The 27923-nt window shown below is 46.3% G+C and overlaps 1 protein-coding gene across 1 annotated transcript in view; it reads right to left on the reverse strand.

The window, feature by feature from the left end:
- RIPK4 (receptor interacting serine/threonine kinase 4) overlaps nt 1-22475 on the reverse strand; it is a 30131-nt gene extending 7656 nt beyond the window's left edge. Inside the window, exons 1-5 of the mRNA XM_001511271.4 lie at nt 22240-22475; nt 11103-11394; nt 4212-4360; nt 2787-2836; nt 96-254 (exon numbers count right to left, since the gene is read on the reverse strand). Coding sequence (XP_001511321.1) covers nt 96-254; nt 2787-2836; nt 4212-4360; nt 11103-11394; nt 22240-22424 — 835 coding nt within the window. The 5' untranslated portion in view covers nt 22425-22475. The remainder of the gene's footprint in view (nt 1-95; nt 255-2786; nt 2837-4211; nt 4361-11102; nt 11395-22239) is intronic.
- Nucleotides 22476-27923: the final 5448 nt, after the last annotated feature.

A 27923-nucleotide genomic window follows, 5' to 3' on the forward strand; every position in this document is an offset into this window, starting at 1 on the left:
TGAGCGATCACCTCCTGTTCCAACGGTGCGAGGAGCAGTTACAGGCTAGCACCCACACCACCGAGATGGGCCTCTGGAAGGCCAGGGAAGTTTACCTTGAAAAGTTGGCCGCTCCCGGGGATTGTCCCGCCAGCACTTCTGCATGAGTCTGATCAAGTTATTGCAGGAGCGAGGTCTGGACTTGGAAACGGGTGGCAGCTCCGGGCGATGGCCTTTTACTACTTTTACCATAATGTGAAGAATGTTCTTTTCATCTGGAAAGCAAGGTGAAGGGATGCAAGTTAGAACAGCTCAGCATAATTGGGGGAAGGATTTCTTATCTTTAGGGGGAAAAAGATAACTGTGGGAAAGAGCTCGGGGAAACATTAAGTTTAGATTACCTGTGCAGTTAACAGAGCCCTGGCAGGGAGAAACTGATTTTTTTTGGGGGGGGGGGGGAACCAGTCACCAAAAGCTGCTCTACTTTACCACATCTCATTAACCCCATGCCTTCTGTTCCTACTTTATGCTTTAAAAACAGCATCTGCTTCCTGAAGAGCTAATGACCGTATTTATTAAGCACTTATTAGGTGCCAAACAGTCCACAGTAAGAAAACTGGGGCTGAAAGGCATTAAGTGACTTGCCCGAGATCTTGCACAGGAAGCAGTTAGCCTGGGCTAGAAGGAGGGTCTTCTTGACTCCCATCCCCTGCTCTTTCCACCGCTACCTCTGTGCTGTGCTTTGAATAGTGGAAGCGGACTGTCGCTGGCCCCTGCACAATGTTCCTCCACAAAAAGGAGTGGCGGGACTAGAAAGGGGAATGTTAGGAAGGGGACAGAGCAGAGGGGGTCTGGGCCTCGGGGGAGATCAACCAAGCAATCGGTGGTATTCCGTGAGCATTTACTGTGCGCAGAACACTGGACTAAGCGCTTGGGAAAGTACAACATAGAGTCCGTAGACACGTTCCTTGCCCACAAGGAGCTTGTGGTCTAGAGGGGGAGACCGAATACGTAAGTGTTGTGGAGCTGGTAGTGAATATCAGGTGCTTTAATGAATACAGCTCCAAGGCCGGGGACAATGTAAGAGGGAGAAGGAGATGAGCCCTAGTGAGATCAGAGGGGTTTGCGTTTGTGTCAACTCGAACAGGGGAATGGACTGTAGGAAAAAAATTCCCAGCTCCCATCCCTGGGCTACAGAGCCAGCTGGCTCTGGGTGGGAGAGGGGCGGCCTCTCCTCAGTAGTGGCAGTTGAGACTCCTGCCTCCCTTGGAGGGAGAGAAGGGAAGGAGCCGTGACACGCTCCTCTGGTTGGGGCTAAAAAGATGGGGAGACAGAGCCAGGCACCGAGTCCTAGCCACTTGGAAGGTAGGGCTAGTTTGGGAGACCTTCGTGCTTCTTCAGACCTTTTGTCCAAAGACCTAAAAGGCGAGAAAGTACTCCAAGTGGGAGCCTCCAGAGTAAAACGTGCTTCGCTTACACCCCGTGGGCAGTATTCTAAACGAGCAACTTAGATCCCGAGGACAACTCGAATTGAAAAAGAAATCAATAAATACAACTCACTGATTGTTTACTCTGTGATTACCATGGTTTTATTCATGGTGAGAAGCAGTGTGGCCTAGTGGAAAGAGCACGGGCCTGAGAGTCAGAGGATCTGGATTCTAATCCCAGCTCCGCCAGTTACTTGCTGCGGAATATGGGGGCAGGTCACTTAACTGCTCTGGACCTCAGTTTCCTCATCTGTTAAATGGGGATTCGATACCTGTTCTCACTCCCCCTTAGACTGTGAGCACCATGTGGGACAAGGAGTGTATCCAACCTGAATATCTTCTCTGCCTCAGCACCTGGTAACAGTGCTTGGCACACAGTAAGCGTTTGAAACAAATACCACTGTTGTTGTTATTATCCTTGTGCAAATTTAGTCTTGAAGTCTCAATTACTTTTTATATCCTCTAAAACTTAAAAACACTAACAACAGATACACTCTCTAAACATAGACTGGAAACATTTTCCTCCTCCCTATCACTGATTACTTTGTTTCATGAAGCAACTCTCTGCTCCTGCACTTTGAACTCCTGTACCTACATGGCAATAAAACTTGAAGGCTTTTATTCTTGACATTTACACTTATGTACCTCAGCTTTGGGTGGCATTTAGGGCAAAAAAACCCAAAAAAACCTTATGTAAAGCTGGAACGCTGCCATCTAAAGAGTTCTAGGACTATGTGCCTCAGTAAAGGAAAGGGGAAGGGAGAAAGGCACGTAAAGATGGCAGAAGATAATGAGCACCTCGATCTTTGGGCTCCCTTTCTGACCCAAAATGGTCCCGACATCCCCCTCCTTGGGTTAGAAATAGGATGGAGGCCACCCCTCCGTACACCCAGACCCCCAGAGAGAGACCACCACAAAAAGTAACTTGCCCCCATTTAGAGACTGGGCCCTCTTGCTTTCATGCTGGACCCCAGGGGGGTACTGAAAGAGGTCCCTGAGAACCCTACCCCAGGGTCAGAAATGGGACCCAAAGATCAAGGTGCTCATTATCATCTACCACTTTTACGTCCCTGGACCCTGCCTAGCCCAAGGAAGCAGGTGATCAAGGTCCCATTCCACCTCCAGGCTTGGAAACAGAACCCAAGCACCCTATGCTCCCCCCCTCAGCCTTGGCTTCCAGGTATGAAAATGGCTTAAATACCCTACTGAGTCAGATGCCCACTTTGCAGAGAAACAGATAAGCAACTATTCCATGAAAGCTGACAGTTTATATAGTCCAAACAGACACAACATTCACTCTCCCCGAAAAAGCCTGCTTACCTGCAAAAGGTTTTTTCTGTGTCAGCACCCCCCAGATAACGATGGCAAAACTGAAAGGAAAAAAAAAATGGGTCTGTTAGCTGCCTATTTGGGAGCTAAAGACACAGCCAAAGGGCTCAAAACAACCCACCCGGGAGTGTCAAAAGTGAGTTACTGTGCTACAGGTTTTTCGTCAAGGGCTCGGGAACTTGCCAGTGGTCAGGTGTAGCTCTGCTGAGCCAAGAATTGCGCTGTAAACACACAACAGTGTGTGGAGGCAGATGGGGTAAAGGTCTAAGACTGAGGCATCCGAACTCCAGCCCAGGATAGAGCGGTAAGGCTCCGGGCTTGGATATGCACAGAAAAATTTGATCCTGCTGATAGTCACAGAGACAGTTCTGAGACCTCAAGCATTTGGGACTTGGGTTTCAAACTACATGAAATGAAAAAAAATTTATTTTCCCATCTCCCACCATGCCATAAAGCTGGTAAACTCGTGTAATTCAACAGTGGACAAAAAACTGACAGGTACAGCCGAGAACATGTAGAGGAGATTGTCAAACCCCATTACGGCCAAGGTTCTATGCCACACAAGAGGTCAGATGTAGTCAACCGTGGAGTTAGAGCCACAAAGAGAAGAGCTCATGACCCCCTTTCCTTCCTCTGTCCCATTCCCTGGTGAAGGCCTCCCAACTTTGAGAGAAAGCACGGAACTAAGTGATTTAGGACCCCCCAAAAGAAAAAATAAATTCAACAGTGGGGAAATCAGCACATAAAGATTTCCGATCACTAGTCAGCAGTAATCCAACTATGCAGGACAAGAGATGCTAAGTACCAGGGACTACTGACCCAGTCGTAGAAACAAAGAACACATTTTGGAGAGGTGGGCCGGCAAACGCTGTCAGCCAGAAAACCGTAAGTTTCTCCAATCAAAACATTGAAAAAATGAATTCTGCATTTTGCAAAAATGCCAAGTCTCTTTAAATGCCAAAGTTGGTCAGTCAAGTCACAACTGGCTCTAATTGGCACTCCCACAAACCATTAACATTCCTCATTTGTGGCTCAGCAGCACTTAAAATAAGCAGAAATTCTCTAGTACCCCTGGGAAAACCACCCGTGACACACACAGACACACATACAAAAAGCCCTTATGTGACACGCATAATTCCCAACCATTCTGGCCCATGTTTTAACTCCTGAATGGCACCTGTAGATGGCCAGGCCCAACAGATCCTTCAGGGAAGAAGGTAGTTGGAGTGGCAGAGATCACACCAATCACTGCACCTAAGCACTCTGAACAGTGCCCTACAAAGTAAGCGCTGAATAAATACGACTGCCGCTAAGAGTCAGTACAGCTAAAAGCATTGCATGAGTTTAAGACAATGACACTGCAGGCGGTTTGTCTGTGAGAGTCGAGCCGGCGCAAAGTGAAAGCTCTGCACCAACCTGTAGACGTCGTGCTTGGTATCAAAGAATCTGTTCTTCTCCTTAATCCGTTCTGGAGGGAGGTACGCGATGGTGCCGCAGAGTCCGTCCATGCTCAGATCGTGGGAATGGGAAAGCCCGCTGCATTTCGCCAGGCCAAAATCCGAGATCTGCCAAACAAAGTGGCCCGAAACTCAAGGAAACTGATCACATTTCAAAGCAGCGTGACTGGTTAACAGTCTGTCGCGTTCACTAAATTTGTAGCTACAGACCACCTTCTCTGTGTCGGACAAATAACCTCCCTCCAAAAGTAAACCGGAGGCATTGTTCTCTTGTTATTGAAAATAAACACCCACATCAGTACATCTGACAGAATCTAGTTGAGAGTAAGTACTGTAGTTTTTTTAAATCACATCTTTTTTCTTAAGTTAAAAAGTGTTTTCCTTCTTAATCCAGAATGAAGATAGCATGCTCTTTCGCATATGAAATTTAAAGGGAAATCATCTTCCCTGGCTGTCTCTAATAGCAGAAGCAGCGTGGTCTAGTGGATACAGCATGGGCCTGGGAGTCAAAAGGACCTGGGTGGTTCTAATCTGGGCTCTGTCACTTGTCAGCTAGATGACCTTGGGTAAGTCATTTCACTTCTCTGTGCCTCAGTTCCCTCATCTGTAAATGGGAAGTAATGCTGTGAGCCTCATGTGGGTCATGGACTGGGTCCAACCTGATTAGCTTGTATCTTCCCCCAGTGCTTAGAACAGTGCTTGACACATAGTAAGCACTTAAATGCCATCATTAGCAGTAGAGGAGGAGTAGCAGCAGGAGCCAATAATAGCATTTATTAGACACCTGTGACGTGCAAAGTGCCCTACTAAGCATTTGGGAAGAACAAACAAGCAAGTGACATTCCCCTTCCTCAGAGATCTTACACTTCTAACAGGGGAGCCAGAGATAAAATCATTTCCTGTGTTATCAAAATAAATAATCAGATGTACAACTGAACAGACAGAAGTGCTGGATCTCCGACTGATATTGTACAAAGTACTGGGGCAGTTACAGGCTAATCAAGTCCCTGACCCACATGGGGCACACAGTCTTAATCCCCATTTTACAAATGAGGTAACTGAGGCACAGAAGTGGACTTGCCCAAGGCCACACAGCAGACAGGTGACAGAGCTGGGATTAGAAGCCAGGTCCTTCTGACCCCCAGGCCCGTGGTCTATCCACTAGGCCAGGCTGCTGATTTGAAATTAAACCAGGCTGGGGCTCAGAAGTGACTGATCAGTCTTGTTCACCTCCCAGGCAGCCAAACTAGTACTGAGGGCTCAATAAATATCTCTGATCGAACACCTATAGGGGAGTAGCATGGCCTAATGGAAAGAGAGCAGGCCTGGGAGTCAGAGGACCTGGATTGTAATTCCAGCTCTGCCGCTGGTCTGCCGTGTGACCTTGGGTAAGCCACTTTCCTGTGCCTCAGGTTCCTCTTCTGTAAAATGGGGATAAAATCCTTCTCAGATTGCTAGCCCCATGTGGGATAGGGACTGTGTCCAACCTGATTATCTTGTATCCACCCCTGCACTTGTAAGCGCTTCCTATCGAGCACTTTCTAAGTACTATTATTATTGTTAAGAATAATAATCCTCTTGTCCTTTTAGGATTCTAATGAAGTGTGTTTCATTGAGAAAAATGGATGTCTTCAGAACAAAGAATACTGTGCAATCCAAAATGAATTGTAATCTTATTTTTATGAAAGCACCATGACAGGCATCGTCCGAACAATGTAAGACAGAGCAGGATTATTATTTTTTTAATAATAAAAAAAAAAAACGACTGCCTCAATCGGTGAGGTTATGTAATGGGACCAGCTAAAGTAGACAAGTGGCAGCAAGCTCTTGAAATGGAAACGTGCCTTCAGTTGCTTTTCAAGACACACAGAATACACAAACCAGGCAGCATCTGCGAGATATTCCATTTTCCACCCCACAGTCTTTTATATATATGATTCATGATCGATGGTCTTCTTCACCATCACTCCCTAAAACCCCGTGCAATGCTTTGTTCGGCTCGTCATGTTTGCAAACTGCAATCTCAGCAACCTCCTCCAGATTCGGAAAGAATCCTTTTGCATGGGAAAGGTGAAGAAAAAGAAGATAGGAAGAGAAGGTTTGGAGAATCACTGTGATTCCCCCCAACCTCCGGTAACAAAGACGACTTTTAAAAATGGTGTCACTTAAATCTGGATGATGAAATTCAAGGGACTGGGATTTTTTTTTTTTAACAGGCAGGAGTCTACTAAAAAATGGAGGCTCTAGAACACCTAAACCCAGGGGGCATGTCCTGCTCATACTGCCAGCCTTTGCTGAGTTTTCCAGCTTTCCCGGGGTTTAAATTAGCCCCTTTGATGTCCAACTGGTGCACGGTGTGTGGGATTAAGTCACAACTCATTAACATTAATGGGAGTCTTGTTACACGTGGAAAATGCACCCTTTATACTCTCCTTCAAGGGTTTGGGCTTTTTTTTTTTTAAAGCCTTTTAATTAACTCAGGGGACTCCTCCTTGAACACACCTATTCAATGGTAGGAAATGGGCCTGAGTCATGAAATTTAATACAGTGTGTGACTTGCTCCTGGGTTAGCAACAGCTAACTAGCCAATGGACATTATGTCATAATCAGCTGAACTGCAAGAGTTTGAAACGCTCCCCTTTATTCAAGGAATCCTTTTCCTCATCCCTTAGGAGTGCTCATTAAGAAGAAGAAGAAAAAAACATCCCAGATGAGGATGGTGCCTGATTTTCAACATTGGTTATCAGTTCATGTTTGAGCAGGAACACTTGCCTTCGGTGTTAGTTTGGCCGCCTGGGGAGGTGAACAAGACCAATCACTCACTTCTGAGCCCCTGCCTGGTTTAATTTCAAAGCAGCAGCCTGGGCTAGTAGACAGAATACAGGCCTGGGAGTCAGAAGGACCTGGGTTCTAATCCCGACTCTGCCACCTGTCTGCTGTGTGATCTCGGGTGAGTCACATAACTTCTCTGTGCCTCAGCTACCTCATCTGTAAAATGTGGATTAAGAGTGTGAGTCCATGTGGGACAGGGACTTGATTAACCTGTAACCACCTTAGTGCTTAGTACAGTGCCTGGCACATAGTAAACCCTTAACAAATACCATGAAAAAAACCAAAACAAAAAAAACCAACCACCTATCATTGGGGAGTTAGCCAGTTCATCGGTGTCTGGAAGAAATGTGTCGAACCTATCGAAGTTGTTGATGGCGCATTTAATTCTGTGGTCCTTGGATTAAAACCGACATGATTTTCAGGAAAGAGGAAGGTGGGGTGAGGGGAGAATGGAAGAGGGTGAAAGAGGAAAGGGGGTAGAGAGAGAGAGAGGACAAATGGAGGCGAGACAGGGAAAGGCTGAAGCCAGATGGTTGTTGTATTGTTTCTACCCTGGCTAGGCATCCTGCCAATCCTCAGCTCCTGCCACACTAGTGCCCCTCAATCCCACACTTCCGTAACCTCCCTTCCAGAGCAGCTTCGCGGGCCCAGGCTGTAGTCACGCCGCTTAAACGGTGGCAAGGATTTTTCAAGTCCTCTGAAGAGAAGCTGGATCACATTCTACTTCATCCTGCCCCACTTCAAACCCTGATTACTTCACTCACCTGCCCTGGACTTTAGGTACCTACATTTTGAGAAGCAGTGTGACTCAGTGGAAAGAGCCTGGGCTTAGGAGTCAGAGGTCATGGGTTCTAATCCCAGCTCTACCACCTGTCAGCTGTGTGACTTTGGGCAAGTCACTTAACTTCTCGGTGCTTCAGTTCCTTCCTCTGTAAAATGGGGATTAAGACTGTGAGCCTCACGTGGGACAACCCAATTACCTTGTCTCTACCCCAGTGCTCAGAACAGTGCTCGGCACATAGTAACTGCTTAACAAATACCAACATTATTTTATTATTATTCTACTTCTTCAGAATAAATGGGAGCTGGAAAAGGGTTCTGCTCACAAAAATACCAACATTCCTGAAAAATGTAACCCATGGGCCTCAGAACTACAGTTTCCAAATGGGAGAATTCAGGGCCCCGAGTGGAGGTGAATTTTAAAATTCCCCCCATAAAGTCAACCATGGGTATGGGAATGAGACCCGGGACACCTGTCGGTCAAGCCCCTTTCTTCTCAGATAAAACTTGCTTATTCCAAAACTACTCTAGATTACACTTCAGGGATCAAACCCAACAAGGCTTGCTAACTCAGTTAAAGTCTTTGTTTCATGGGCCCTCAAAAAAAAATAAATTTAAAAAACCTTCAGTATTGCAGCAAACGTTTTTCATTCAGAAGACCACATGCACTTTTCAAAAGATTCCTGGCCCAAATCCTCTCAAATTAGTCCTAGAGGCTGGGATAAAGAGATTTTACCAGACTAAGTTCCTTGCAGGTCCCAAGAAGTCTTGAAAACTCCATGGTTTTTGCAACAGTTGGCAACTGTCTCTGCACCAATAGGCATTTTAGCTTGGGTTTTTCTACACCCTTAGGTCCTTCCTCAACAACAGACACACCACACACTGAACCTTCTGCAAGGGCTCCGGCACTGAACCTTGTCAGCCTGATCTGGGCTAGTTGCGAAGGAATGAGATGTCCTAAAAATGGCCCAGTATGTGAACTTGCTTCCTTCTTTGGAATAATTTGGGACAGTGAGCTCCCAAGCAATGGGGGAAGAGAGGCTACCAGTTGCCTGGAATAATGATGATTATTCCAAGATGTTTTTGGTTTTTCAATTTGTGATTGAAGTTGATTCAAAGCTTTGCATGTACACAAGAACTAGGTTTTTTAAGGGAAATCTCATGGCATTTCAAACATGTTTTTTCTGCTGCCCTTTCCACCACCCAGTTAGCTATCTCCAATAGTTTTTAAAAAAATGTTATGTAAACATTTTTTTGTTTGTTTTGAGGCACCTAAAAGGATGACTAATATCCCCTGTTAAGGGTGTTGCTCAAAAGCTAGTTATCCCTACTTGACATTTCAAAGAAATATTATGTTCACAGAAGAGCTGTGCAAGTTACAACTACTCTTGCCATGGAAGCATTACCAGTGTTCTCTACTTAGAACTCATTCTGTTTCCTGTCAAGTGCTTTGTAAAGAGAGCTGTTCCCATGAAGTGTTTATCCCCGCTCCCTTCTTAGTCATTTTCAGCCTCTTTATTAAATCATCTTTCAATTCTTTCAGGAATCCTCACCTGTTAATTAAAGTTGGCCACAAAATAAGTCAGGGCTTCAAATTCATATACGCCATTCCATTACTGATTCAAAAGTATGGTGGGGGAGGGACGAAGGGAGAGAAAGTCTGGATTTCCCAATTACAACCACTGTTTTTGTCTTAAAGAGTAAACCTGTCACTGTGACTGCAGAGCTGCTGGTGTAAGAGACCGATTTTTGAAGATTATTACTAAGCTGTGCACCTGTTGTCTCTCAATAAACATGAATTTAACTGACTCAAATCATCCACAGTTGCACTGGCTTTTTTTTTAAAAAAAAAGCAAAAACAAAAAACCCCTCCAAATAACTCAGTTTTTGTGTGGGTCCTCAGTTTGTCAGCTACAAGGGCAGAGATCTCATCTTTTTATTCTCGAAGCGCCACCTCTGCACCCACTGGGTCCGCGGCACTACACGCTCTCGGTTTATTGTTTTATCCATGGATACCCCATGCTTTGTTATTGGTTTATCCGTGCCTTTCCTGTTGCAGTGGGGAAGATGGGAGCACACCACAGCTGATGGTGGCAGGGTGGGGTGTATGTGGTGAGCAGAGCCTGGGGTAGCCATCCCCACTCCACACTATGACTCCTGAGGTCCCCTTTCTCTTCCTCCCTCTCTGCTCCTTCCATCCATCACGGATGACAGATGTGTGACCCATTGGGAGCAAGGATTCCCCCAAAAGCTGCACGGCAAAGGTTCGGTTTTGCCACCCAAGAAATCTTTTGAATTTTCTGTGCTGTTTGGTCTTCCCGGGTCTCCTGATCTGGAATTTGAGTCAGAGTGGAGAGTCGACGGACTGTTGGGGATTTCAAGGACTTTCTGAAGCTTTGTAACCTCCAAGGCAGTTTCTGGGATAACTTTCTATAAAAAGGATCTGGGAGGGAGCTGGGGGCAAACTCTTATTTACACTTGCATGACACTGACATTGGGATACAAGAAAAACACAACTACTGACCAACCTCAAGCCCAGCCATCTTTGAGCACTTGAGGACAGGTATTTCCCTCATGAGCCTTTAACACTGCCCTTTACACTTCTTAGTCCTTTCCAGTTGTGTTCTGTGGGTTTTACTGGTGGGCAGGGGAGGCACGGGGGGAGGAAGAGAAAAACCTGACAGCATCCAAAACCTAGAATTCAGATTCTCCAGGACAATAATGACCCTCCAGTTCAGCCTTGTCATCCCAGAGATGCCCCCCGAACCAACACATTACTGGGAGTCTTCATACTGCCCTGCCCCCCACCCCCGCAATCACTGCCCAAGGTGACAGTCAACTGGCTGCATGTCCATCCTGTAGAGAGGAGGCTTTAAAGAAAGCCTGCTGTAGAGAGTGCATTGCTAGAGGAAGCGCTCAATTCATGGTGTAAATGGGGGCCGATTCAGAGGCAGACGAATAATCAGATTGGCACAATCCCCGTCCCCCACAAGTCTCTCCTCCCCATTGTTCAGAAGAGGAAACCAAAGCCCAGAGAGGTTAAAGTGATTTACTTCAGTCACAGGGCAGGCAAGTGGGAGCTGGGACTAGAACCCAGGTCTCCTGACTCCCAGACCCATTCTCTTACCACTAGGCCACGCTACTTCATGAAACTATCCGCCTCTTAGGACACAATGATGCAGTGATCTCCGCGCCTCCCAACTACTGCATGAACCCTACTCAGTGGAGGGGCCCGTACCTTGACATGGTAATGTGCATCGAGGAGAATGTTGGCAGGCTTAAGGTCCAGGTGGAGTAGGGGTGGGGACATGCAGTGCAGGAAGTTCATGCCCACCGCCGTCTCATGGATGATGCGGAAGCGGAGCTCCCACGGTAGTGGTTCCGAGGCCAGCAGTTTCTCCAGGGATCCCGTCTCCATGTATTCCATGACCAGGCCCACGGGATCCCTGCAGATGCCATAGACTGGCAGGATGTAGCGGAACTTGGCCATCTCCATCTTCTTTGCTTCTTCCAAAAGCTCCACTCGATCCCTAGGCAAGAAGGTAACAGAGACAGTGCTTTAACAGCCCAACTCAGACACAGCACCAAGAGCTCCTGAGATCTTGGTGTTCTGCTTTAAGCCGCCAGCGACGAGAAATGGCCACGCAACAGGCCATAAAGGCCGGCTAGGCCCAAAAGGGCTCTGCCCTGTTCGCGTTAGAACCTAATGCGTCACTACATCGGAGGTGAGCGTGTGTGTGCAGATCACCCACTTCTAATTTCACATAATTAAACTTGGCTCTCTGGAGATCTTCAGTCCTAAGGCTACTGAAACACACCGATGCATCATGGGGCTATTATAAATGAGGTGGAGAGAAATTTCTCAAATTACCTCAATCCCTTCAGATAACGCCAAGTCAACACTAGAGCTTGGCAAATGCGTTGGTGTCGCAATAATTGTCTACTGCCCCCCATCTGGGGTGGGAGACCCAGAAGCCAAGGAAAATTTATAAAGTGATTGTACCAGGAAATGGGCTTGGTTTACTTGTTGAAATCCAGTCTTCCATCTGGCCAGTGACACTGGCACCTGCCTCACAGCCCAACCTTCTACTTCAGTGAAGGGACTGAGAATGCACGTTCACTGCCACGCTCTGCCTATGGCCAGAGTTACACGATGAAAGTGACAAGAATTACACAGATAGACTTCCTTCTTTTGGTCCTTCACTCTCTGCAATAAACCGTAAACTCCCGTGGCCAAGGAACAGGTGTCTTGCTACCGTCGTATGGTGCCTAACAATCAGTTGGGGTGCAAAAAACCTCGGTGACCGATACTGAATGATGGAAATAGTCTGGGAGGTCTCAATTATGTCCAGGAAGGAATGAAGCATCCCGAGGAGAATCATCTCTGAGAAATACTCTGTTATAGGCAACAAAAGGAGGAGCCGATGTTAAATAAAGTCATCATTTAGTACCTATTGGAATGCCTTATGTGAATAAGCACTTCCTACCAATATTCATAACTTCAGTAAGTTACAAGAATTGTAATCCTTCAACTTCGAATTAGCGACATGAGTTTTTACATTTAGGGCTGACCATGTCGACTTGTACTTATTTGTAGAACATCTACTCTGGGATTACTGTTAAGAATCAGCAACAGTTTAAAAACTTGTTTATGCCGGCTTCTTCCTCAACATGCTGGAAGATTCATAATCGGACCACCAAGGTAGGAAACAACTTTTTTTCAGGTTTGTGTTGTTTTCACTCAGTAATAAAACTTTCAAAGAAAAAAATGGGTTTCTCCTAATAAAAAAGCAATTCTAACAATAAAGGGATTAGTATTCTGGGAGGAGGGAAAAAATCTCATTCATTCCCTGCTTCTCCAGAAATTGTCATGTTTTTCACTTCAATGTGTGTAACTGCCACTTGGGAAATTCCTAATCTGTTGCTGAAGACTGGAATCTAAAAACCCTCTCAATTTAGGTCTCTTCCTCCACTCCCCACTACTCATTTTAATTTTGCAAAAATAAGAAGTTGCATATACAGTACCGTGGATGGGAATTCAGCTCAGAAAACCTTAGAACAGTCAGTAACATAATTCTTCAGTTGAACTCATAGCAGACTCAGCCTGTCAGCAACGGGTTGGACCTCTGGATAAGGCTCTTTGTATCACTGCTAGTCTAACTGGCCTATCAAATGATATGGGTGTCGGGGGGGGGGACGACTGTGATGGCAGCAGAAGCCACTCAGGAGAGCATGGAGGGATGGGGTGGGGAGGAGAAGGACAGAAGGAGAAGGACAGGAGGGAGTCCAGCTCCTGAAAAACAGAGACTCTCCACCCACCCCCCTCCCCTAAATGTGCTCACTCGCTCTGTTCCAGAAAATGGGAAATGTGTGAGAGTCGGGGAGAGGGGGTTGGGTAGAAAAGAGTGACAGATCTGATGTTGATTGATCAAATATTTCTAACCCTCACAAGAGTTTCTGGTAGCCAGTCAACCTCCTTGCAGTGTTAATACCGCGGGTGGTTAGTGGCTTGAAACCCTAACAGAATGTCAGACAAGCTCTCTCTCAAACATGGTCAGATGTTATTTACAGCTCCCTTGGGCAGGAAGTGCAAATGGGTGGCACAAGTGAATCACTAAGCCACTGCAATTCTGACTGACCAAAGACTCTGCTGCTATTAATTTTCTTTGCTGTCGTACTGTCACCCATCAAATGCATCACAACTTTCAGAAGAGGGTGGAAGTCTTAAACTAAAGCTATTAATTCTGGGCTGCCGTGTGTGGGGCTGAGGAATCGGACTCCAGCCTGTTGCTGGAAGCTTTTCTCTCCCTCCTGATTTTAAACGTGCAGCTTAGCATGTCCAGACTCCTGCAGTCTTGCAGTGACATTTGCTGCTTAAGGGACCTCCAACTTGGAAGCCACCGTCACTGTGGCCAAGCACTGTGCTGGTATATCAGGGGAGAGAGGGAGAGTCATCAACCCCTTCCCCTGCAGACACAAGCATCATCCAGTGCCTGCCAACTTCGGAGGCCAATAAAACACAAGATCCACCTAAGCACTCCAAAACCTGTCCCACCCTACCCCCAGCACTGCGTAAGAACTGTACTGCTGTTCTGCAGGTATGTTGGCAAAGGTTCGGGGTCCCTGAGCTAGCCTGATAGGACTACCAATTTAGCTGAAGCTCTACGAGCAGAATCAGCAATAACAAAACTAGTCTGGGTGTTGATCAAGTCAGTGTCAAGTCCCATTTAAAACGAAATTTTTTAATTAAAAAAAAGGAAAAAAACTAAGCGTCTCTCTTCCTCTGAGCCCTCCTAATTAAATTTGATATTTGGCAAATTGCGGCTGATGGTCTGTATTAGTAAAGAAAAAACTAGGACTGTTAAAGCTAGTGGCTATTAAATCATTCAATTCTCTCCATCCAACTTTGCCAATCTGGTTTGTTTAAGAAGTGAATGTGCTGGTGTAAATGAACGCTTCTAAAGGAATCTGTTTATGTTCCTAGCATTTCCATTCAAACAGGTGTTCCAAAAGTTGCTACAGTGACTTAGGCTTGACTGTTGTTTAACAAAGGAGCTAAAAGGCAAAGGCCAGGAGAAGGAGAGGCAAGACATCTTTCATAAGCTCTGGTGGGCCTTGGTCCGCTTTCATTTGCCAAAAGCCTTTGCGATGCACATCTAAGCCCAGGTGATTCTGTCTGTGATCATTAGTGTGTCTTGAACAGCATGCTGGCATCACATCATTCCTCCAACCTGCCTTCCTTCCTTCAAAGAGTTCAGGGAGTTCTTTCTTCACCTGCCCCGCAGTCCTGGGGCACAAGGTTGGAGCCAGGGCTCCTCCTCCCTCCTCGGCAATACAGACCCTAGTTGCCAGGGGAGCCCTGGGCAGGGCACTGGCTGCAAATTAACGGCAAGGACCGCCCAGTGGCCCCGGGGAAGTTTAGTCCTATGCCAAAACACACTTTGAAGGGGCTGGAACCCAGAGAGACCTACAGAGAGGATTAGAATTAGGGTCCTCCTCCTGATTGAAAGGTTCTTAACTATATTTTGGACGGTTTGGATATTTTGTAGTTCTTAAAAATAACTCCTTTTCAACACTTAGAATTTGTCGCAGATCCTACGGTTCTCTGTCAGAAGTAAGCTGTTACTTTCAGAGGTCCACTCCTGTACAGCCTTATACTGTTTCAGACTTCAGGGACACTTCTGATTTACACACCCCAAAATAACACCACTGCCCACTCCCCAAACACGTGTGTTTTTTCAAGCATTCGATTACTATGCTTACTTTTGATTCGGCATATGTAAAGGCACAAAAAAATTGAAGTTTTTTTTATTTGCTAGTACTGGTTGTACTGCTGAATCAAAATCCCAAACGTCGTACTTTTCTGTAACATAAGAACAATTTATAGCTCAACAGTGAAAAACCCTGGAACGCCCCATCCTTTTAACAGAGGGGCACTGTTTCCTCAAAAGGTGAAATGGCCTTTGTTCTGCCTTCAAGCTCCATCAGAAGAAACATCGGTGGTGAAGAAACGGGGCCTTTTAAAGCCATCCGTTTTTGATCAACCTGTGCTGGTAAACCCATTTTCCCTCCAACATACTATGTCTTCGTTTGCCTTCCAAAATGAATTTATAGCCCTGCAGTCCTCCAATACACCATGCAGGCTTACACTGGGGTTGACTGGTAGAAACGGAGATGGAATTTTAAAAAGATGTCCAGTAAGATTGGCTTCTCCCTGCTCAACTGAGGCCATGGTTCTGGGCTCTTCTATCAATCAATGGTATTTTTTGAGGAACAGTACTAGTAGAAGTACTCAAATTTATTAAGCACTTACTGTGTGCAGAGCACTGTACTGAGTGCTGGAAAATAATACTCATGCAGGGGTGGGGACGGTCATCACAATTTGCTCACAGCTCACACAGGGGAGTACAACAGTTGCGAGAAATGATCACTACCCTCCAAGAGCTTAGAGTTTAGTTGGGAAGATAAACATCAAAATCAATTACAAGTAAGAGAAGCAACAAAGTACAAGGATATGTACACACGCCCACAAGAAAGGCCTCTCAGACCCAAATTGTAAATGTTCTTTGTTTTTAGGGGTGGGGGGGAGATCAAATGGGAGGACATATTCACTTTTGATGGGATCAGATTCGGTTTGAATTCCTTTCTAGACAACAGCCTCTGGAGTCAGGAGGCTTGGGTTTTTGCCCCAGTGCTACCCTTGGCCTGCTGCGGGCCTTTGGGTGAATAACTTAACTTCTGTCTGGACCTCGGTTTCCCCCTTTGTAAATCGGGGAAAATGATACCTGTTTCACCTTACCTCTCAGGGATACTGTGAAGATTAAAATTCAAGTGATTGACTAAAAAGCACTTGGGAAAAAAAAAATAAAAGGACTCTACAGATTTGAGGTATTACGATTTTTCAGTAAAATTTTGTTCTAAAGATTCCTCGACTGAAATTTGGTCAAACCTGCCAGGTTACCCTCAGTGATAGTTTATGGCTATTAACTGACAAGGCAACACTTACTAGGCCACTGGGAGATCAACTTTTAAAACCAGCCAGTTTATATGCTTTGGATCTTGGGAATTTTGTTGCTAACAGTCAACCAGAAAAACGAATGAAGCAGCTAGGCCTAATGGAAGGAGCTCAGGCCTGGGAGTCTGAGGACCTGGGCTCTAAACCCCACTCTGCAATCTCGGGCAAGTCATCCAACTGCTCTGTGCCTCGGTTTCCTCATCTGTAAAATGAGAATTCGACACTTGTTCGCTCTCCGCCCCCCCCCCCAAGTGGGACAGGGATTGTATCCGACCTGATGATCTTGTATCTACTTCAGTGCTTAGTGCAGTGCTCAGCTCATAGTAGGCACATAGCAACACCACAATTATCATTATTATTTATAGTGCATAAGTTGACAGTAGGAGATGGTGGCAACCCAGCACTTGATGGTGCTCAGGGATGAGAGAAGACAGATCGATGGTCGTGGGTACTCCCCAGTTCTCCCTCACAGGACTCTGAATGTCTTAGGGTCAGATGAAGTCCTAGACACATCCTGCGTTGCTCTTCAGTAATAAAACAATAGAATTTCTCCAGCAACTCTACCCACTCCTCAGCCTGAACCATCCCAAAGGCTCTAAAGAGCCAGGGGATCATTGTTCCTGCTGCAGAGCTACAGTTCAATCAATAATAATAACAAAAAATCAATAATAAATTATGGTATTTACTAAGGACTGATTATGTGCCAAGAATTGTGCTGGGGGTGGGGATGCAAGATAATCAGATTGGACACAGTCCCTGTCCCACATGGGGCTCACAGTATAAGTGGGGGGAGAATGGGCATTTTATCCCCATTTTTCACAGAGAGGCACAAAAGTTAAGTGACTTGTCCCAGGTCACCCAGCAGGAAAGTGACTAATCAAAAATATTTACTGAGCATTTACCTATAATATTTATTGAACTTCTGTGTACAAAGCACTGTACTACACGCTTGGGAGAATACAACAACAGAATTAATCTACATGATCCCTCACCTCTTACTCCCAGGTCAGACTACTCTATCTTCCTCAGGTTTGCTTCCGCTTCTATTTTATGGGAAAGAGCAAATTTAAACTCTTCAAGTCCTAATGGGGAAAATCAATCAGTGGCATTTATTGAGTTTGTACTCGTGTGCAGAGCATTGTACACTTGGGAGACTACAACAGCGTTTGTGGACACAATCCCTACCTACAAGGAGCTTACAGATCAAGGGCAAAAGTCTCAGCTTCATTATTTGGTTCTGGTGGGATAGGTGGGGCATCTTGAACCTGTTTCTTAACAACTGATGTTCGGAACATTTGCTCCAAGTAACAGTGCACAGGGAAAATTTTAGCCTGAGAAGGGCAATAAAGTGAAATATTGTACAGCTGTATTTCCAAAAGCAGTATAGGGAGAACCTCTTTGGCTCCAGTAGGATGGAGAAAGATAGTCCACTGTAGGGGAGAAAAGAAACTATTGTTATTTGTCTGGGGACAAGGAGTCGAGCTGGGCCTTTAGTATTTTGGAGGCCAAAAACATGCTGACCAAATAGGAAGGACGGTTGAAGGATTATAGTGGTTGGTAAGCAAATTCCACAAAACTTTGTGGAATGTGGGTTCATCGGAGAAATTAGGGTTTTATTTTAAACACATCCAGTTACAGTCTCCGGTTCTCCAATGAGCCTCACCGGCTTTCCGGATTTGCTATTTTTATATTTCCAAGGAATGGGCTTGCCTGGTTGATGACACTATTGTGCTCCAGTTACAAACCCACAATTTAGTCAGGCTAGTCTGAACTAGCTGAGTCGTTAACTAACACTAGCTTCTTCCGTGAATGGGTGTCTAAGCCATAATTTGTATTTCTTTTTCTTTTTTTTTTTTTGGCGTTGCAGCAATCACCCATTAGCGGAGATATTTAAGAACCGAACCAAAAAAGTGGCATCTCATTTCCTTCCCTTAATCACCCGCGGTTCTTGCAAGGTGCAGTGGTGATTTATTCACACCTAGTCTTTGAACTGACAAGGTAATGCCAAGAAAACGAGAAGGGGTAAACACTATTCGGACGACCTCTGAGGCCACACATTCCACTGCCACAATTTGCATGTGTGATGTGGTGATATTTTTCGGATTCTAAATCTTTGTTTTGCTGCAAATTTCACTTTCTCTGGCCAATTTAGAATCTAAAGTGCCTATAGACGAATGAGTAGCAAGTGATGATTCCCAGATTTTCCTGCACAGGATTCCTTTACTGTTGTGAAGTGCTTGTTAAGCACTTACTATATGACAACACTGTTCTAAGCGCTGGGGTAGACTAGTTAATCAGACTTGACAAAGTTCCGGTCCCACATGGGGCTCACAGGCCAAGCAGGCTTCATTTCGCTGTTCCTCTAACCCTCCCCCTTTGGCTCTTTCAGAAGGTTTTCCTCCCTTCAGGTTCAACAGATTTTCCTTTCCAAAGGCTCTTCTTCCCTCCCATCCTCCAAAGCCATTCCAAAGCCCACTCTCGGGCCCCATGTCACGCTCTGAGGTCCTTCTGAACCCCCCTAACCCCCACCCCTGGGTGGAAAACACCAAGATAGGCTGCCTGACACCCAGGCAGGAAAATTCAAAGGAAAAAGAAAGATGGAGGAAATTGGGTATACCAGTTTTCCTGAACCTCAAAGTCTGGAAATAAAACCTCCTACTCTCCTCTAACCCCAATCCGGGCAAACTGAAATGCTATAAAAGATTGTGAACCAAAACTGTGAGTAAGAGAGAGAATCCTAAACATGTTTCACTTTTCCCCCAGGGGTTGGATACCCTGGTGGAGGCCAACTTTCATGGACAAAGGACCAGATTCCATCCTGTCCTCTCTCGTTCACCCTTCATAAACTGCGAGTGGTTCGGCACTTCCTGTTCAGCAGAGCTTTCTGACCTCCAAAATTGCACAGCAACACAAGGCAAGCCACCACCTGCCTGATTTGGGCAGGGCAGGAAAGGCTCCCAGCTAAAGGACAAAACATGATTAAAACCTAGCTGTGCAATGGCCCAGGTGACCCGCCTTTAAGAGGAGAAGCCGTACCTTCAAGTAGGAGAAGAATGCAATAGAACTGTTGCTGAGGAAAATTGCTAAAGACGCAGGCTACGTTTCTAATAAGCTGATTCTGTATGACGCCAAATCCGCCTCTGCTCACAAAGCTGGGCCTGGTTTAAAACACCGTGAGGGTGTTATTTGGGTAGCTCTCCTGGTTACTTGTGAGGATCGCTTGACTCGTATTCACAGCTAGGCCCCAAAAATTGAGTCCGGAGGCCTAGGAATAGTGAAGAGTCCTCCCTGACACCTTTTCTCTAACACACAATACCTTTTCTCTTTCTGGGACAGGGTCTGTGTCCTATTTGACTGGCTTGTATCAACCTCTGAGCTTAGCATGGACTAAACGCTCAGAGACCATTATTGTTATTTTTGGAATTAATACAAATAAAATCATTTTAAGAAGCCAGCAGCCAAAATCAAAAGGTGACTTGCCATCTGCATACCCTAAACATGTCATATCTGCAAGCATTTACCCTGCTTGCTTTCCTTTAATCAGTAATGAAAACTTTATGACATTAAGTCCCTTCAGACCCAGGCCTTTGGGAATCAATCAATCAATGGTATTTATTGAGGGCTTACGATGTACTTAGGATGTGCAGAACGATTAGAAGGTTCGGGAGAGTGCAATACAAGAGAATTAGCAGTTCTCCTCCCAGAATGAGTTTACAGTCTAGAGGGGGACTGGGCTAAGCCTTCTATTCAAACCTACAATCTCTCCAACAGAACCTCTACTGTAAATGAAACTGAAGGTACTCCTTGGGGCTGTCCGAAACGTTACAAGAGTCGCTTACTTTCATTATCTTAGAGTTATGCAGGGCAATCTGTTCTGGTGCATTAAGTGAAATTTCAACAATGGCTTTAAAGAGATCTTCCGAATCCTTATTGAATTAAAAAAAACTTCATGGGCCCCGAAGATAACCACTGAGACCTACCTATCAACCAGGGGAGAGAGAGGCCAGGAATTATCCTTATTATAAGGTGGGGGAACCCGAAGCCCATGAGAGGTGTGGCTGTAAAAGAATACAAAGCCAGACAAAGGAAAAAATCAAGGCACAGTGATTATTCTACTGTTACATCTTGACTTTGCACCGTTCTCACTGTCTCAGGTGTGTTCACATCGGTTCTCGTTTTATCCTCACCACATTCCTGGGAGGTAGGGAGAGGCAGCTATTATTATCATCATCTCTATTTTACAGGTGAGGAAAAGAACAATCTTCCATTCATTTGTCTGCCCTGTCTCAAACTCAAGAATTCTGGAACATTGTCTCGGAAAACACTTAATAAATAAGATCTTTCATTCAGTGTTTCGGCCTCAGTTGCGCCAGAGATTTAATGCAGACTTTCCCCACGGCTCACATTCGCCATCCTCAAAAGCCGCAAGACGCGTCCTGCAAATATCTGGCTTTAACCAAGTATGTGGTCGCAGGCTGCTTCCAAAACAGGTAATCATCCTCTTACCCCAATTTGTGTTTAAAAAGGAAATTATAAGGTCGATAAAACCAAGTAACAAGGATGACAGCCTCTAACGAACAAGGGCCCCGCACGGTGTATTTTCGTAATGTTTGGGCACAAAAGTCGAACCCACACCGTACACAAAAATGACCAAAAAAAAAAAAAAATCCCGGGCACCGCGTAGGTAAAGACATTTTTAAAGCTCCCATCCCTCCGCCGTTTTACGTGGCCTGTACTTGTTTTCTTTGAAGCCAGGTTCTAACATGATTCTGATGAACATTTTCCAGCCCTGGCCGTCCGGGCTGGCACTTCTCAAGCGATCCCTGCAGGACCCAAAAGACGCCAAATAAAACGCCAACTCCGGGAGGAGGGACGTGCGAGGCCGGTGGCAGGAAAAAGCTGCTATTTACGGGGTCCGGGTGAGGGACGGCAGAGACTCGTTCATTCAATCGTATCTCTTGAGCGCTTCCTCTATGCAGAGCACTGGACTGGGAGCTTGGAATGGACAATTCGGCGACAGAGGGAGACGGTCCCTGCTGCCCACTGACGGGCTCAGAGAGAAGCAGGTTGGAGCCTCACGGGGAAATGCCCAGGTTTTGGACTCACTCACGAAACAACACGGGGGTATTTTTGTGTTTGTGTGTTTCTGTGTGTGTGTTGGGGGGGGGAGAGGGAGTGTCTAACGACACGAAGCGAGGCGGGTTGCGGCGTTGGAGGTGGACGCTCTGCACATAGTAAGCGCTCAGTAAATACTACTGAATTAATTCCAAGCGCTGAGGACAGTGCTCCGCACATAGTAAGCGCTCAGTAAATACTACTGAATGAATTCCAAGCGCTGAGGTCAGTGCTCCGCACATAGTAAGCGCTCAGTAAATACTAGTGAATGAATTCCAAGCGCTTAGGACAGTGCTCTGCACATAGTGAGCGCTCAGTAAATACTGGTGAATGAATTCCAAGCGCTTAGGACAGTACTCTGCACATAGTGAGCGCTCAGTAAATACTACTGAATGAATTCCAAGCGCTGAGGAAAGTGCTCTGCACATAGTGCGCGCTCAGTAAATACTACTGAATGAATTCCAAGCGCTTAAGACAGTGCTCTACACCTAGTAAGCGCTCAGTAAATACCAGTGAATGAATTCCAAGCGCTGAGGCCAGTGCTCCGCGCATAGTAAGCGCTCAGTGAATACTACTGAACGAATGAATAAATGCCACCGACCGACCGCCTGAATGCGTCCAAGCGTCGGTCGGTCGGCGGGTCGGGGCCGAAGCGGCCCGGCGCCGGCGCTGGTGCGGCGGGGACGGACGGACGGACGGACGGAGGGAGGGAGGGAGGGACGGAGGGAGGGCGGGCGGCACTCACTTGTCGTCCACATGCAGTCCGGGCGAACACTTGATGGCCAGCCAGGTTTTCCAGTGAACGTGGCGGACTTTGTAGACCTGTCCGAAGCCCCCCGAGCCGATCTTCTCCCAGCTGACGAACTCGGCGGAGTCGAAGGCCCGGAGCAGCCCCATCTCTCCGGGGCTGCCGCTGCTCTCCTTGTCCATGGCGTGGGGCGGCGTGGGGCGGCGCGGCCCTGCCCGGCCCGGCCGCTCGCTCCCTCCCTGCCTCCCTCCCTCGCTCCCTCCCTCCCTCCCTCTGCCCGCCTCAGCCCGGCCCAGGTGACTCAGGTGAGGACTCATTCGCCCGCCCGTGACGTCACTTCCGGCCCCCCGCCCGCCCGCGGGACCCCGCACCTGCGCCTGCGCCTGGCGGGGTTTGATTGACATCCCCCCACCCCCCTCAGCCGAGCCCACGCGCCGCTCACCGTCTAGGGAGGGGAGACCTCCCCCCGCCCCCCCCACTAACTCATTCATTCATTCAATAGTAGTCCTTATTGAGCGCTTACTCTGTGCCCAGCACTGTACTAAGCGCTTGGATTGGACAGATCGATAACAGATCCAGTCCCTGCCTTTTGATTACTCTGTGCAGAGCACTGTACTAAGCGCTTGGAATGGACAAGTCGGCAACAGATAGAGACAGGCCCTGCCCTTGGACGGTCTAATCGATGGAGCGCTTACTCTGTGCAGAGCACTGCACTAAGCGCTTGGAATGGACAAGTCGGCAACAGATAGAGACAGGCCCTGCCCTTGGACGGTCTAATCGATTGAGCGCTTACTCTGTGCAGAGCACTGTACTAAGCGCTTGGAATGGACAAGTCGGCAACAGATGGAGACAGGCCCTGCCCTTGGACGGTCTAATCGATTGAGCGCTTGCTATGTGCAGAGCAAACTAAGCGCTTGGAATGGACAAATCGGCAACAGATAGAGACAGTCCCTGCCCTCTGACAGGCGTACAGTCTCATCGGGGGAGACAGACAGACAAGAACAATGGCAATAAATAGAATCAAGGGGAAGAACATCTCATTAGACTGTAAGCCCGTCAAAGGGCAATGACTGTCTCTATCTGTTACCGATTTCTACATTCCAAGCGCTTAGTCCAGTGCTCTGCACACAGTAAGCGCTCAATAAATACTATTGAATGAATGAATGACACTATGACATCAAACACATTCCCTTCCCCCTTCCCCTCCCCTCAACTAAGCCCCCTTCCCCTCCCCTCAGCGCTGTGCTTATTTGTCTATATTTTTATTACCCTATTTATTTTGTCAATCATCCCCTTGATTCTATTTATCGTGATTATGTTGTCTTGTTTTTGCCTGCCTGTCTTCCCCGATTAGACTGTGAGCCCATCATTGGGCAGGGATGGTCTCTATTCGTTGCTAAATTGTCCATTCCAAGCGCTTAGTCCAGTGCTCTGCACATAGTAAGCGCTCAATAAATACTATTGAATGAATGAATTCCCCACCCACAACGAACTCACGGCCTAGAGATGTAGTAGGGCAGCACAACTCCGGGTCCTGGGAGTCAGAGGAACTGGGTTCGAATCCTGCCTCCACCACGCATCTGCTGTGTGACCCTGGGCCCGTCGCTTCGCTTCTCTAGGCCTCACTTACTTCGTCTGTAAAATGAGGACCAAGACGGCGAGCCCCATGGGGACATGGCCTGTGTCCAACCAGATGAGGTGGTGTCTACCACTGCACTTATGTAAAAAAAAAAAAAAAGCACGGTGGGGCTAGGATGAAAACCTAATAATAATAATAATGTTGGTATTTGTTAAGCGCTTACTATGTGCCGAGCACTGTTCTAAGCGCTGGGGTAGACATAGGGGAATCAGGTTGTCCCATGTGGGGCTCACAGTCTTAATCCCCATTTTACAGATGAGGGAACTGAGGCACACAGAAGTTAAGTGACTTGCCCACAGTCACACAGCCGACAAGTGGCAGAGCTGGGATTCGAACTCATGAGCCCTGACTCCAAAGCCCGTGCTCTTTCCACTGAGCCACGCTCCTTCTCCAAAACCTAGTGCTGAGTGGCATCAATCCAAGTGCTTAGGTGACGCAGAAGGGAAGGCAAATAGGTATTCTAGCTACCCTAGTGCTCAGCACAGGGCTTGGAACATAAACATTTATAAATACCACACATTATTCTAAGAGGACAAACTAACATTATCCACCTGAGCACCTTTTAACCTCCTCTTCTCTGTTAACAAATATCACAGATACTTGTTATAGGAAGCAGCATCGCTCAATGGAAAGAGCCTGGGCTTGGGAGTCAGAGGTCATGGGTTCGAATCCCAGATTTGCCACCTGTCAGCTGTGTGACAGCTCTCTGTGCCTCAGTTACCTCATCTGTAAAATGGGGATTAAGACTGTGAGCCCCACGTGGGACAACCGGATTATGCTGTATCTCCCCCAGCGCTTAGAACAGTGCTCTGCAAATAGTAAGCGCTTAACAAATACCAACATTATTATTATTATTATTTTTATTAAGTGTTGACTATGTGGCAAGCACTGTTCTAAATGCTGAGGTAGATACAGGATAATCAGATCAACTGTTAGACTCAAAAGCCCAGACACACTACACTAATAAAAAGGGCCTAGGTTCTGGAGGAAAGAGAGAGATGCTTCGGGTCTCTGGAAAATTCAGCGGAGCAAAAGGAAAAGGGGCGTTTCACCTCATGAAAACTTGCTGATCAGTGTTGCTACCTCTACCACGGAGATGCCGAGGGACAGATCATTTCTGGACAAAAATGTCTGCAGGATTCATTAAGTCATATTTATTGAGCGCTTACTCTGTGTAAAGCACTGTCCTAAGCACTCGTCAGCGGTCAAATGTGAAGTTTACCCATGCCATACTGGAATTGTGCTAAAGGGACAGTTTAGGGTGAAGCCTGAAGACCATTCATTTCAAAATCAACCAAAAGCCAACTCTGAGCTATAGTCCATAGTACTTATTGAGTGCCTCACGTGCAGAGCACTGTACTAAGCATCTGGGTACTCTCGGGGAGTTTACAGCCTAGCGTAACAACTTAATCTTGTAAATTCTTGGTGCCTGTTTTACAACGAATATGGATCCTCTTTAAGTAAGAACTCACAACGGGTCCACATACACCGGTCCTGAGCCCCAAGGAAAGAGCTGCTCAGCACCAGGCCACCAGGAAATCCATCAGTTCCAGACCAGTCCTGGAAGGGAGAGGGAACTCCTGCAGCCTGAGGTCTTCTCAACTTTTAGAGCATTGGGAAGGTTGTAGTTGTCTTCTGTCAATCAATAACACTTACTGAACACTTTGTGCAGAGGATGGCCTGGTGGATAGAGCCCAGGCCTGGGAGTCAGAAGGACTTGGATTCTAATCCCGGCTCAGGCAGTCAGCTGGGTGGCCTTGAGCAAGTTGCTTAACTTCTCTGTGCCTCAGTTTACCTCATCTGTAAAATGAGAACCCCAGGTGGGACAGGGACTATGTCCAACTTGACTAGCTTGGATCTACCCCAGTGCTTAGAACAGTGCTTGACACATACTAAGTGCTTAACAAAGACCATCATCATCACTTTATTAAGCACTTAGGAGACTACCATAGGGCGAGTAGGCATGATCTTTGCCTTTCCCTGAGTTCACATTCTAGGGATCTAGATGGTCAAACACTTCCGTAACCTAGTGTGACTCCTGGACCAAGTCAGAAGGAGGCTGAAACTCTGCCACAATGCCCTACTACTCACTGTCCTTATGTCTTCGTTTGTTTTTTATTGTTTCCTCTTTCCAACTTTCCCTCTTCCTACGTTCTTGGATTCTAAGCTCCTTGACGGCCAAGAACTGTGTCTAATTCTCATCTATGTAGTTTTTACCAGTGCTTAGTATGAATCAATGACATTTATTCCGCCCTTACTGTGTGCAAAGTACTGCATTAAGGGCTTGGTACGCAGCAGGCAGTTAATACAATCACTACAACTACTACCTTAATTCTTAGAAAATTGTTCTCCTTCAAAGGTTCTCACAGAGACAAGCAACACAAATGCAAATACTTGGAAGAATAACAATAGCAGAGTCTGGGTATCGGAGCAGGAACGTGGTCTTAAAACGTGTATTAACGAAATTCAAAACACTTGAGACTTTGGTCTATTAAGGTTAAACTGGGGGAAGTGAAAGCACATAACATGAAAATGAGCCACTTTAGTGCTTTTTGCTCAATTACCTCACCCTCCCCTGTATGTAAAGTCAGCTCTGGAATTTCAAAAGAGTTGCAAACAAAACACAAAATACCACAATAGGTACCATATTTGAATCTAGATAGCCTCCTAAATGAATCCTCGGTCTCGCCTATCCCGCCGTCGACCCCTGGGTCACGTCCTCCCGCGGTCCCGGAACGCCCTCCCTCCTCACCTCCGCCAAACTGATTCTCTTTCCCTCTTCAAAACCTTACTTAAAAATCACCTCCTCCAAGAGGCGTTCCCAGACTGAGCTCCTCTTCCCCCTCTACTCCCTCTGCCATCCCCCTTTACCTCTCCGCAGCTAAAGCCTCATTTTCCCCTTTTCCCTCTGCTCCTCCACCTCTCCCTTCCCATCCCCACAGCACTGTACTCGTCCGCTCAACTGTATATATTTTCGTTACCCTATTTATTTTGTTAATGAATTGTACATCGCCTTGATTCTATTTAGTTGCCATCGGTTTTTACGAGATGTTCTTCCCCTTGACGCTGTTTAGTGCCATTGTTCTCGTCTGTCCGTCTCCCCCGATTAGACCGTAAGCCCGTCAAACGGCAGGGACTGTCTCTATCTGTTGCCGACTTGTTCATCCCAAGCGCTTAGTACAGTGCTCTGCACATAGTAAGCGCTCAATAAATACTATTGAATGAATGAATGAATGAATTGAGACTAAACATTCAGACGGCCACTTCACACATTCTCTCAATAGTCACTTTCCCAAGGCAAATAAAATCCCTGACATACAATTTATTTTAATGTCTCTCTCCACCCCCCTCCAAAGATTGTAACTCTCTGGGGCAAGGATCATGTCTAAGGATCGGTGCTCTGCACCCAGTAAGCGCTCAATAAATACGACTGAATGAATCTGCTAACTCTACTGAACTCCCACAAATTGACCGTACAGTACTCTGCACAGAGTAAGCGCTAAAGAAATTCTATTCATTCATCAATTAATTGATCAATAGAATTTCTTGAGGCCTACTGCACAGAAGATTGTACTAAGATTAGGAGAGAAATAATAATAATAATATTTGTTAAGCACTTACCATGTGCCTAGCACCATTTTAAGTTCTGGAGTAGATAACAGGTAATCGGGTTGGACAAAGTCCCTGTCCCCCAAGGGGCTCACAGTTTAAGTAAGAAGGAGAACAGATACTCAATCTCCAATTTATAGATGAGGAAACTGAGGCCCAGAGAAGGTAAGTGAATCGCCCAAGGTCACATAGCAGTCACTGCTTCTCCTAGAGCACGACTGCTTGGATCAATGCAATTAGTAGACAAGATCTCTTTCCTTGAGGAATTTACATTTAAGGAAAATATGGTTATTCTAGCAAAGTAACCATAAGCATTTCATTTATTTAAACCATGCATCCACATACTGGACAAAAACAAAATAAGAATGCTGGTTCATTTTTTTGATGGTATTTGCTAAGCATTTACCCCCACTCTAGACTGTAAGCTCATTGT

Source organism: Ornithorhynchus anatinus, chromosome 18 (assembly GCF_004115215.2).
Source record: "Ornithorhynchus anatinus isolate Pmale09 chromosome 18, mOrnAna1.pri.v4, whole genome shotgun sequence".
NCBI classification, from domain to species: Eukaryota; Metazoa; Chordata; class Mammalia; order Monotremata; family Ornithorhynchidae; genus Ornithorhynchus; species Ornithorhynchus anatinus.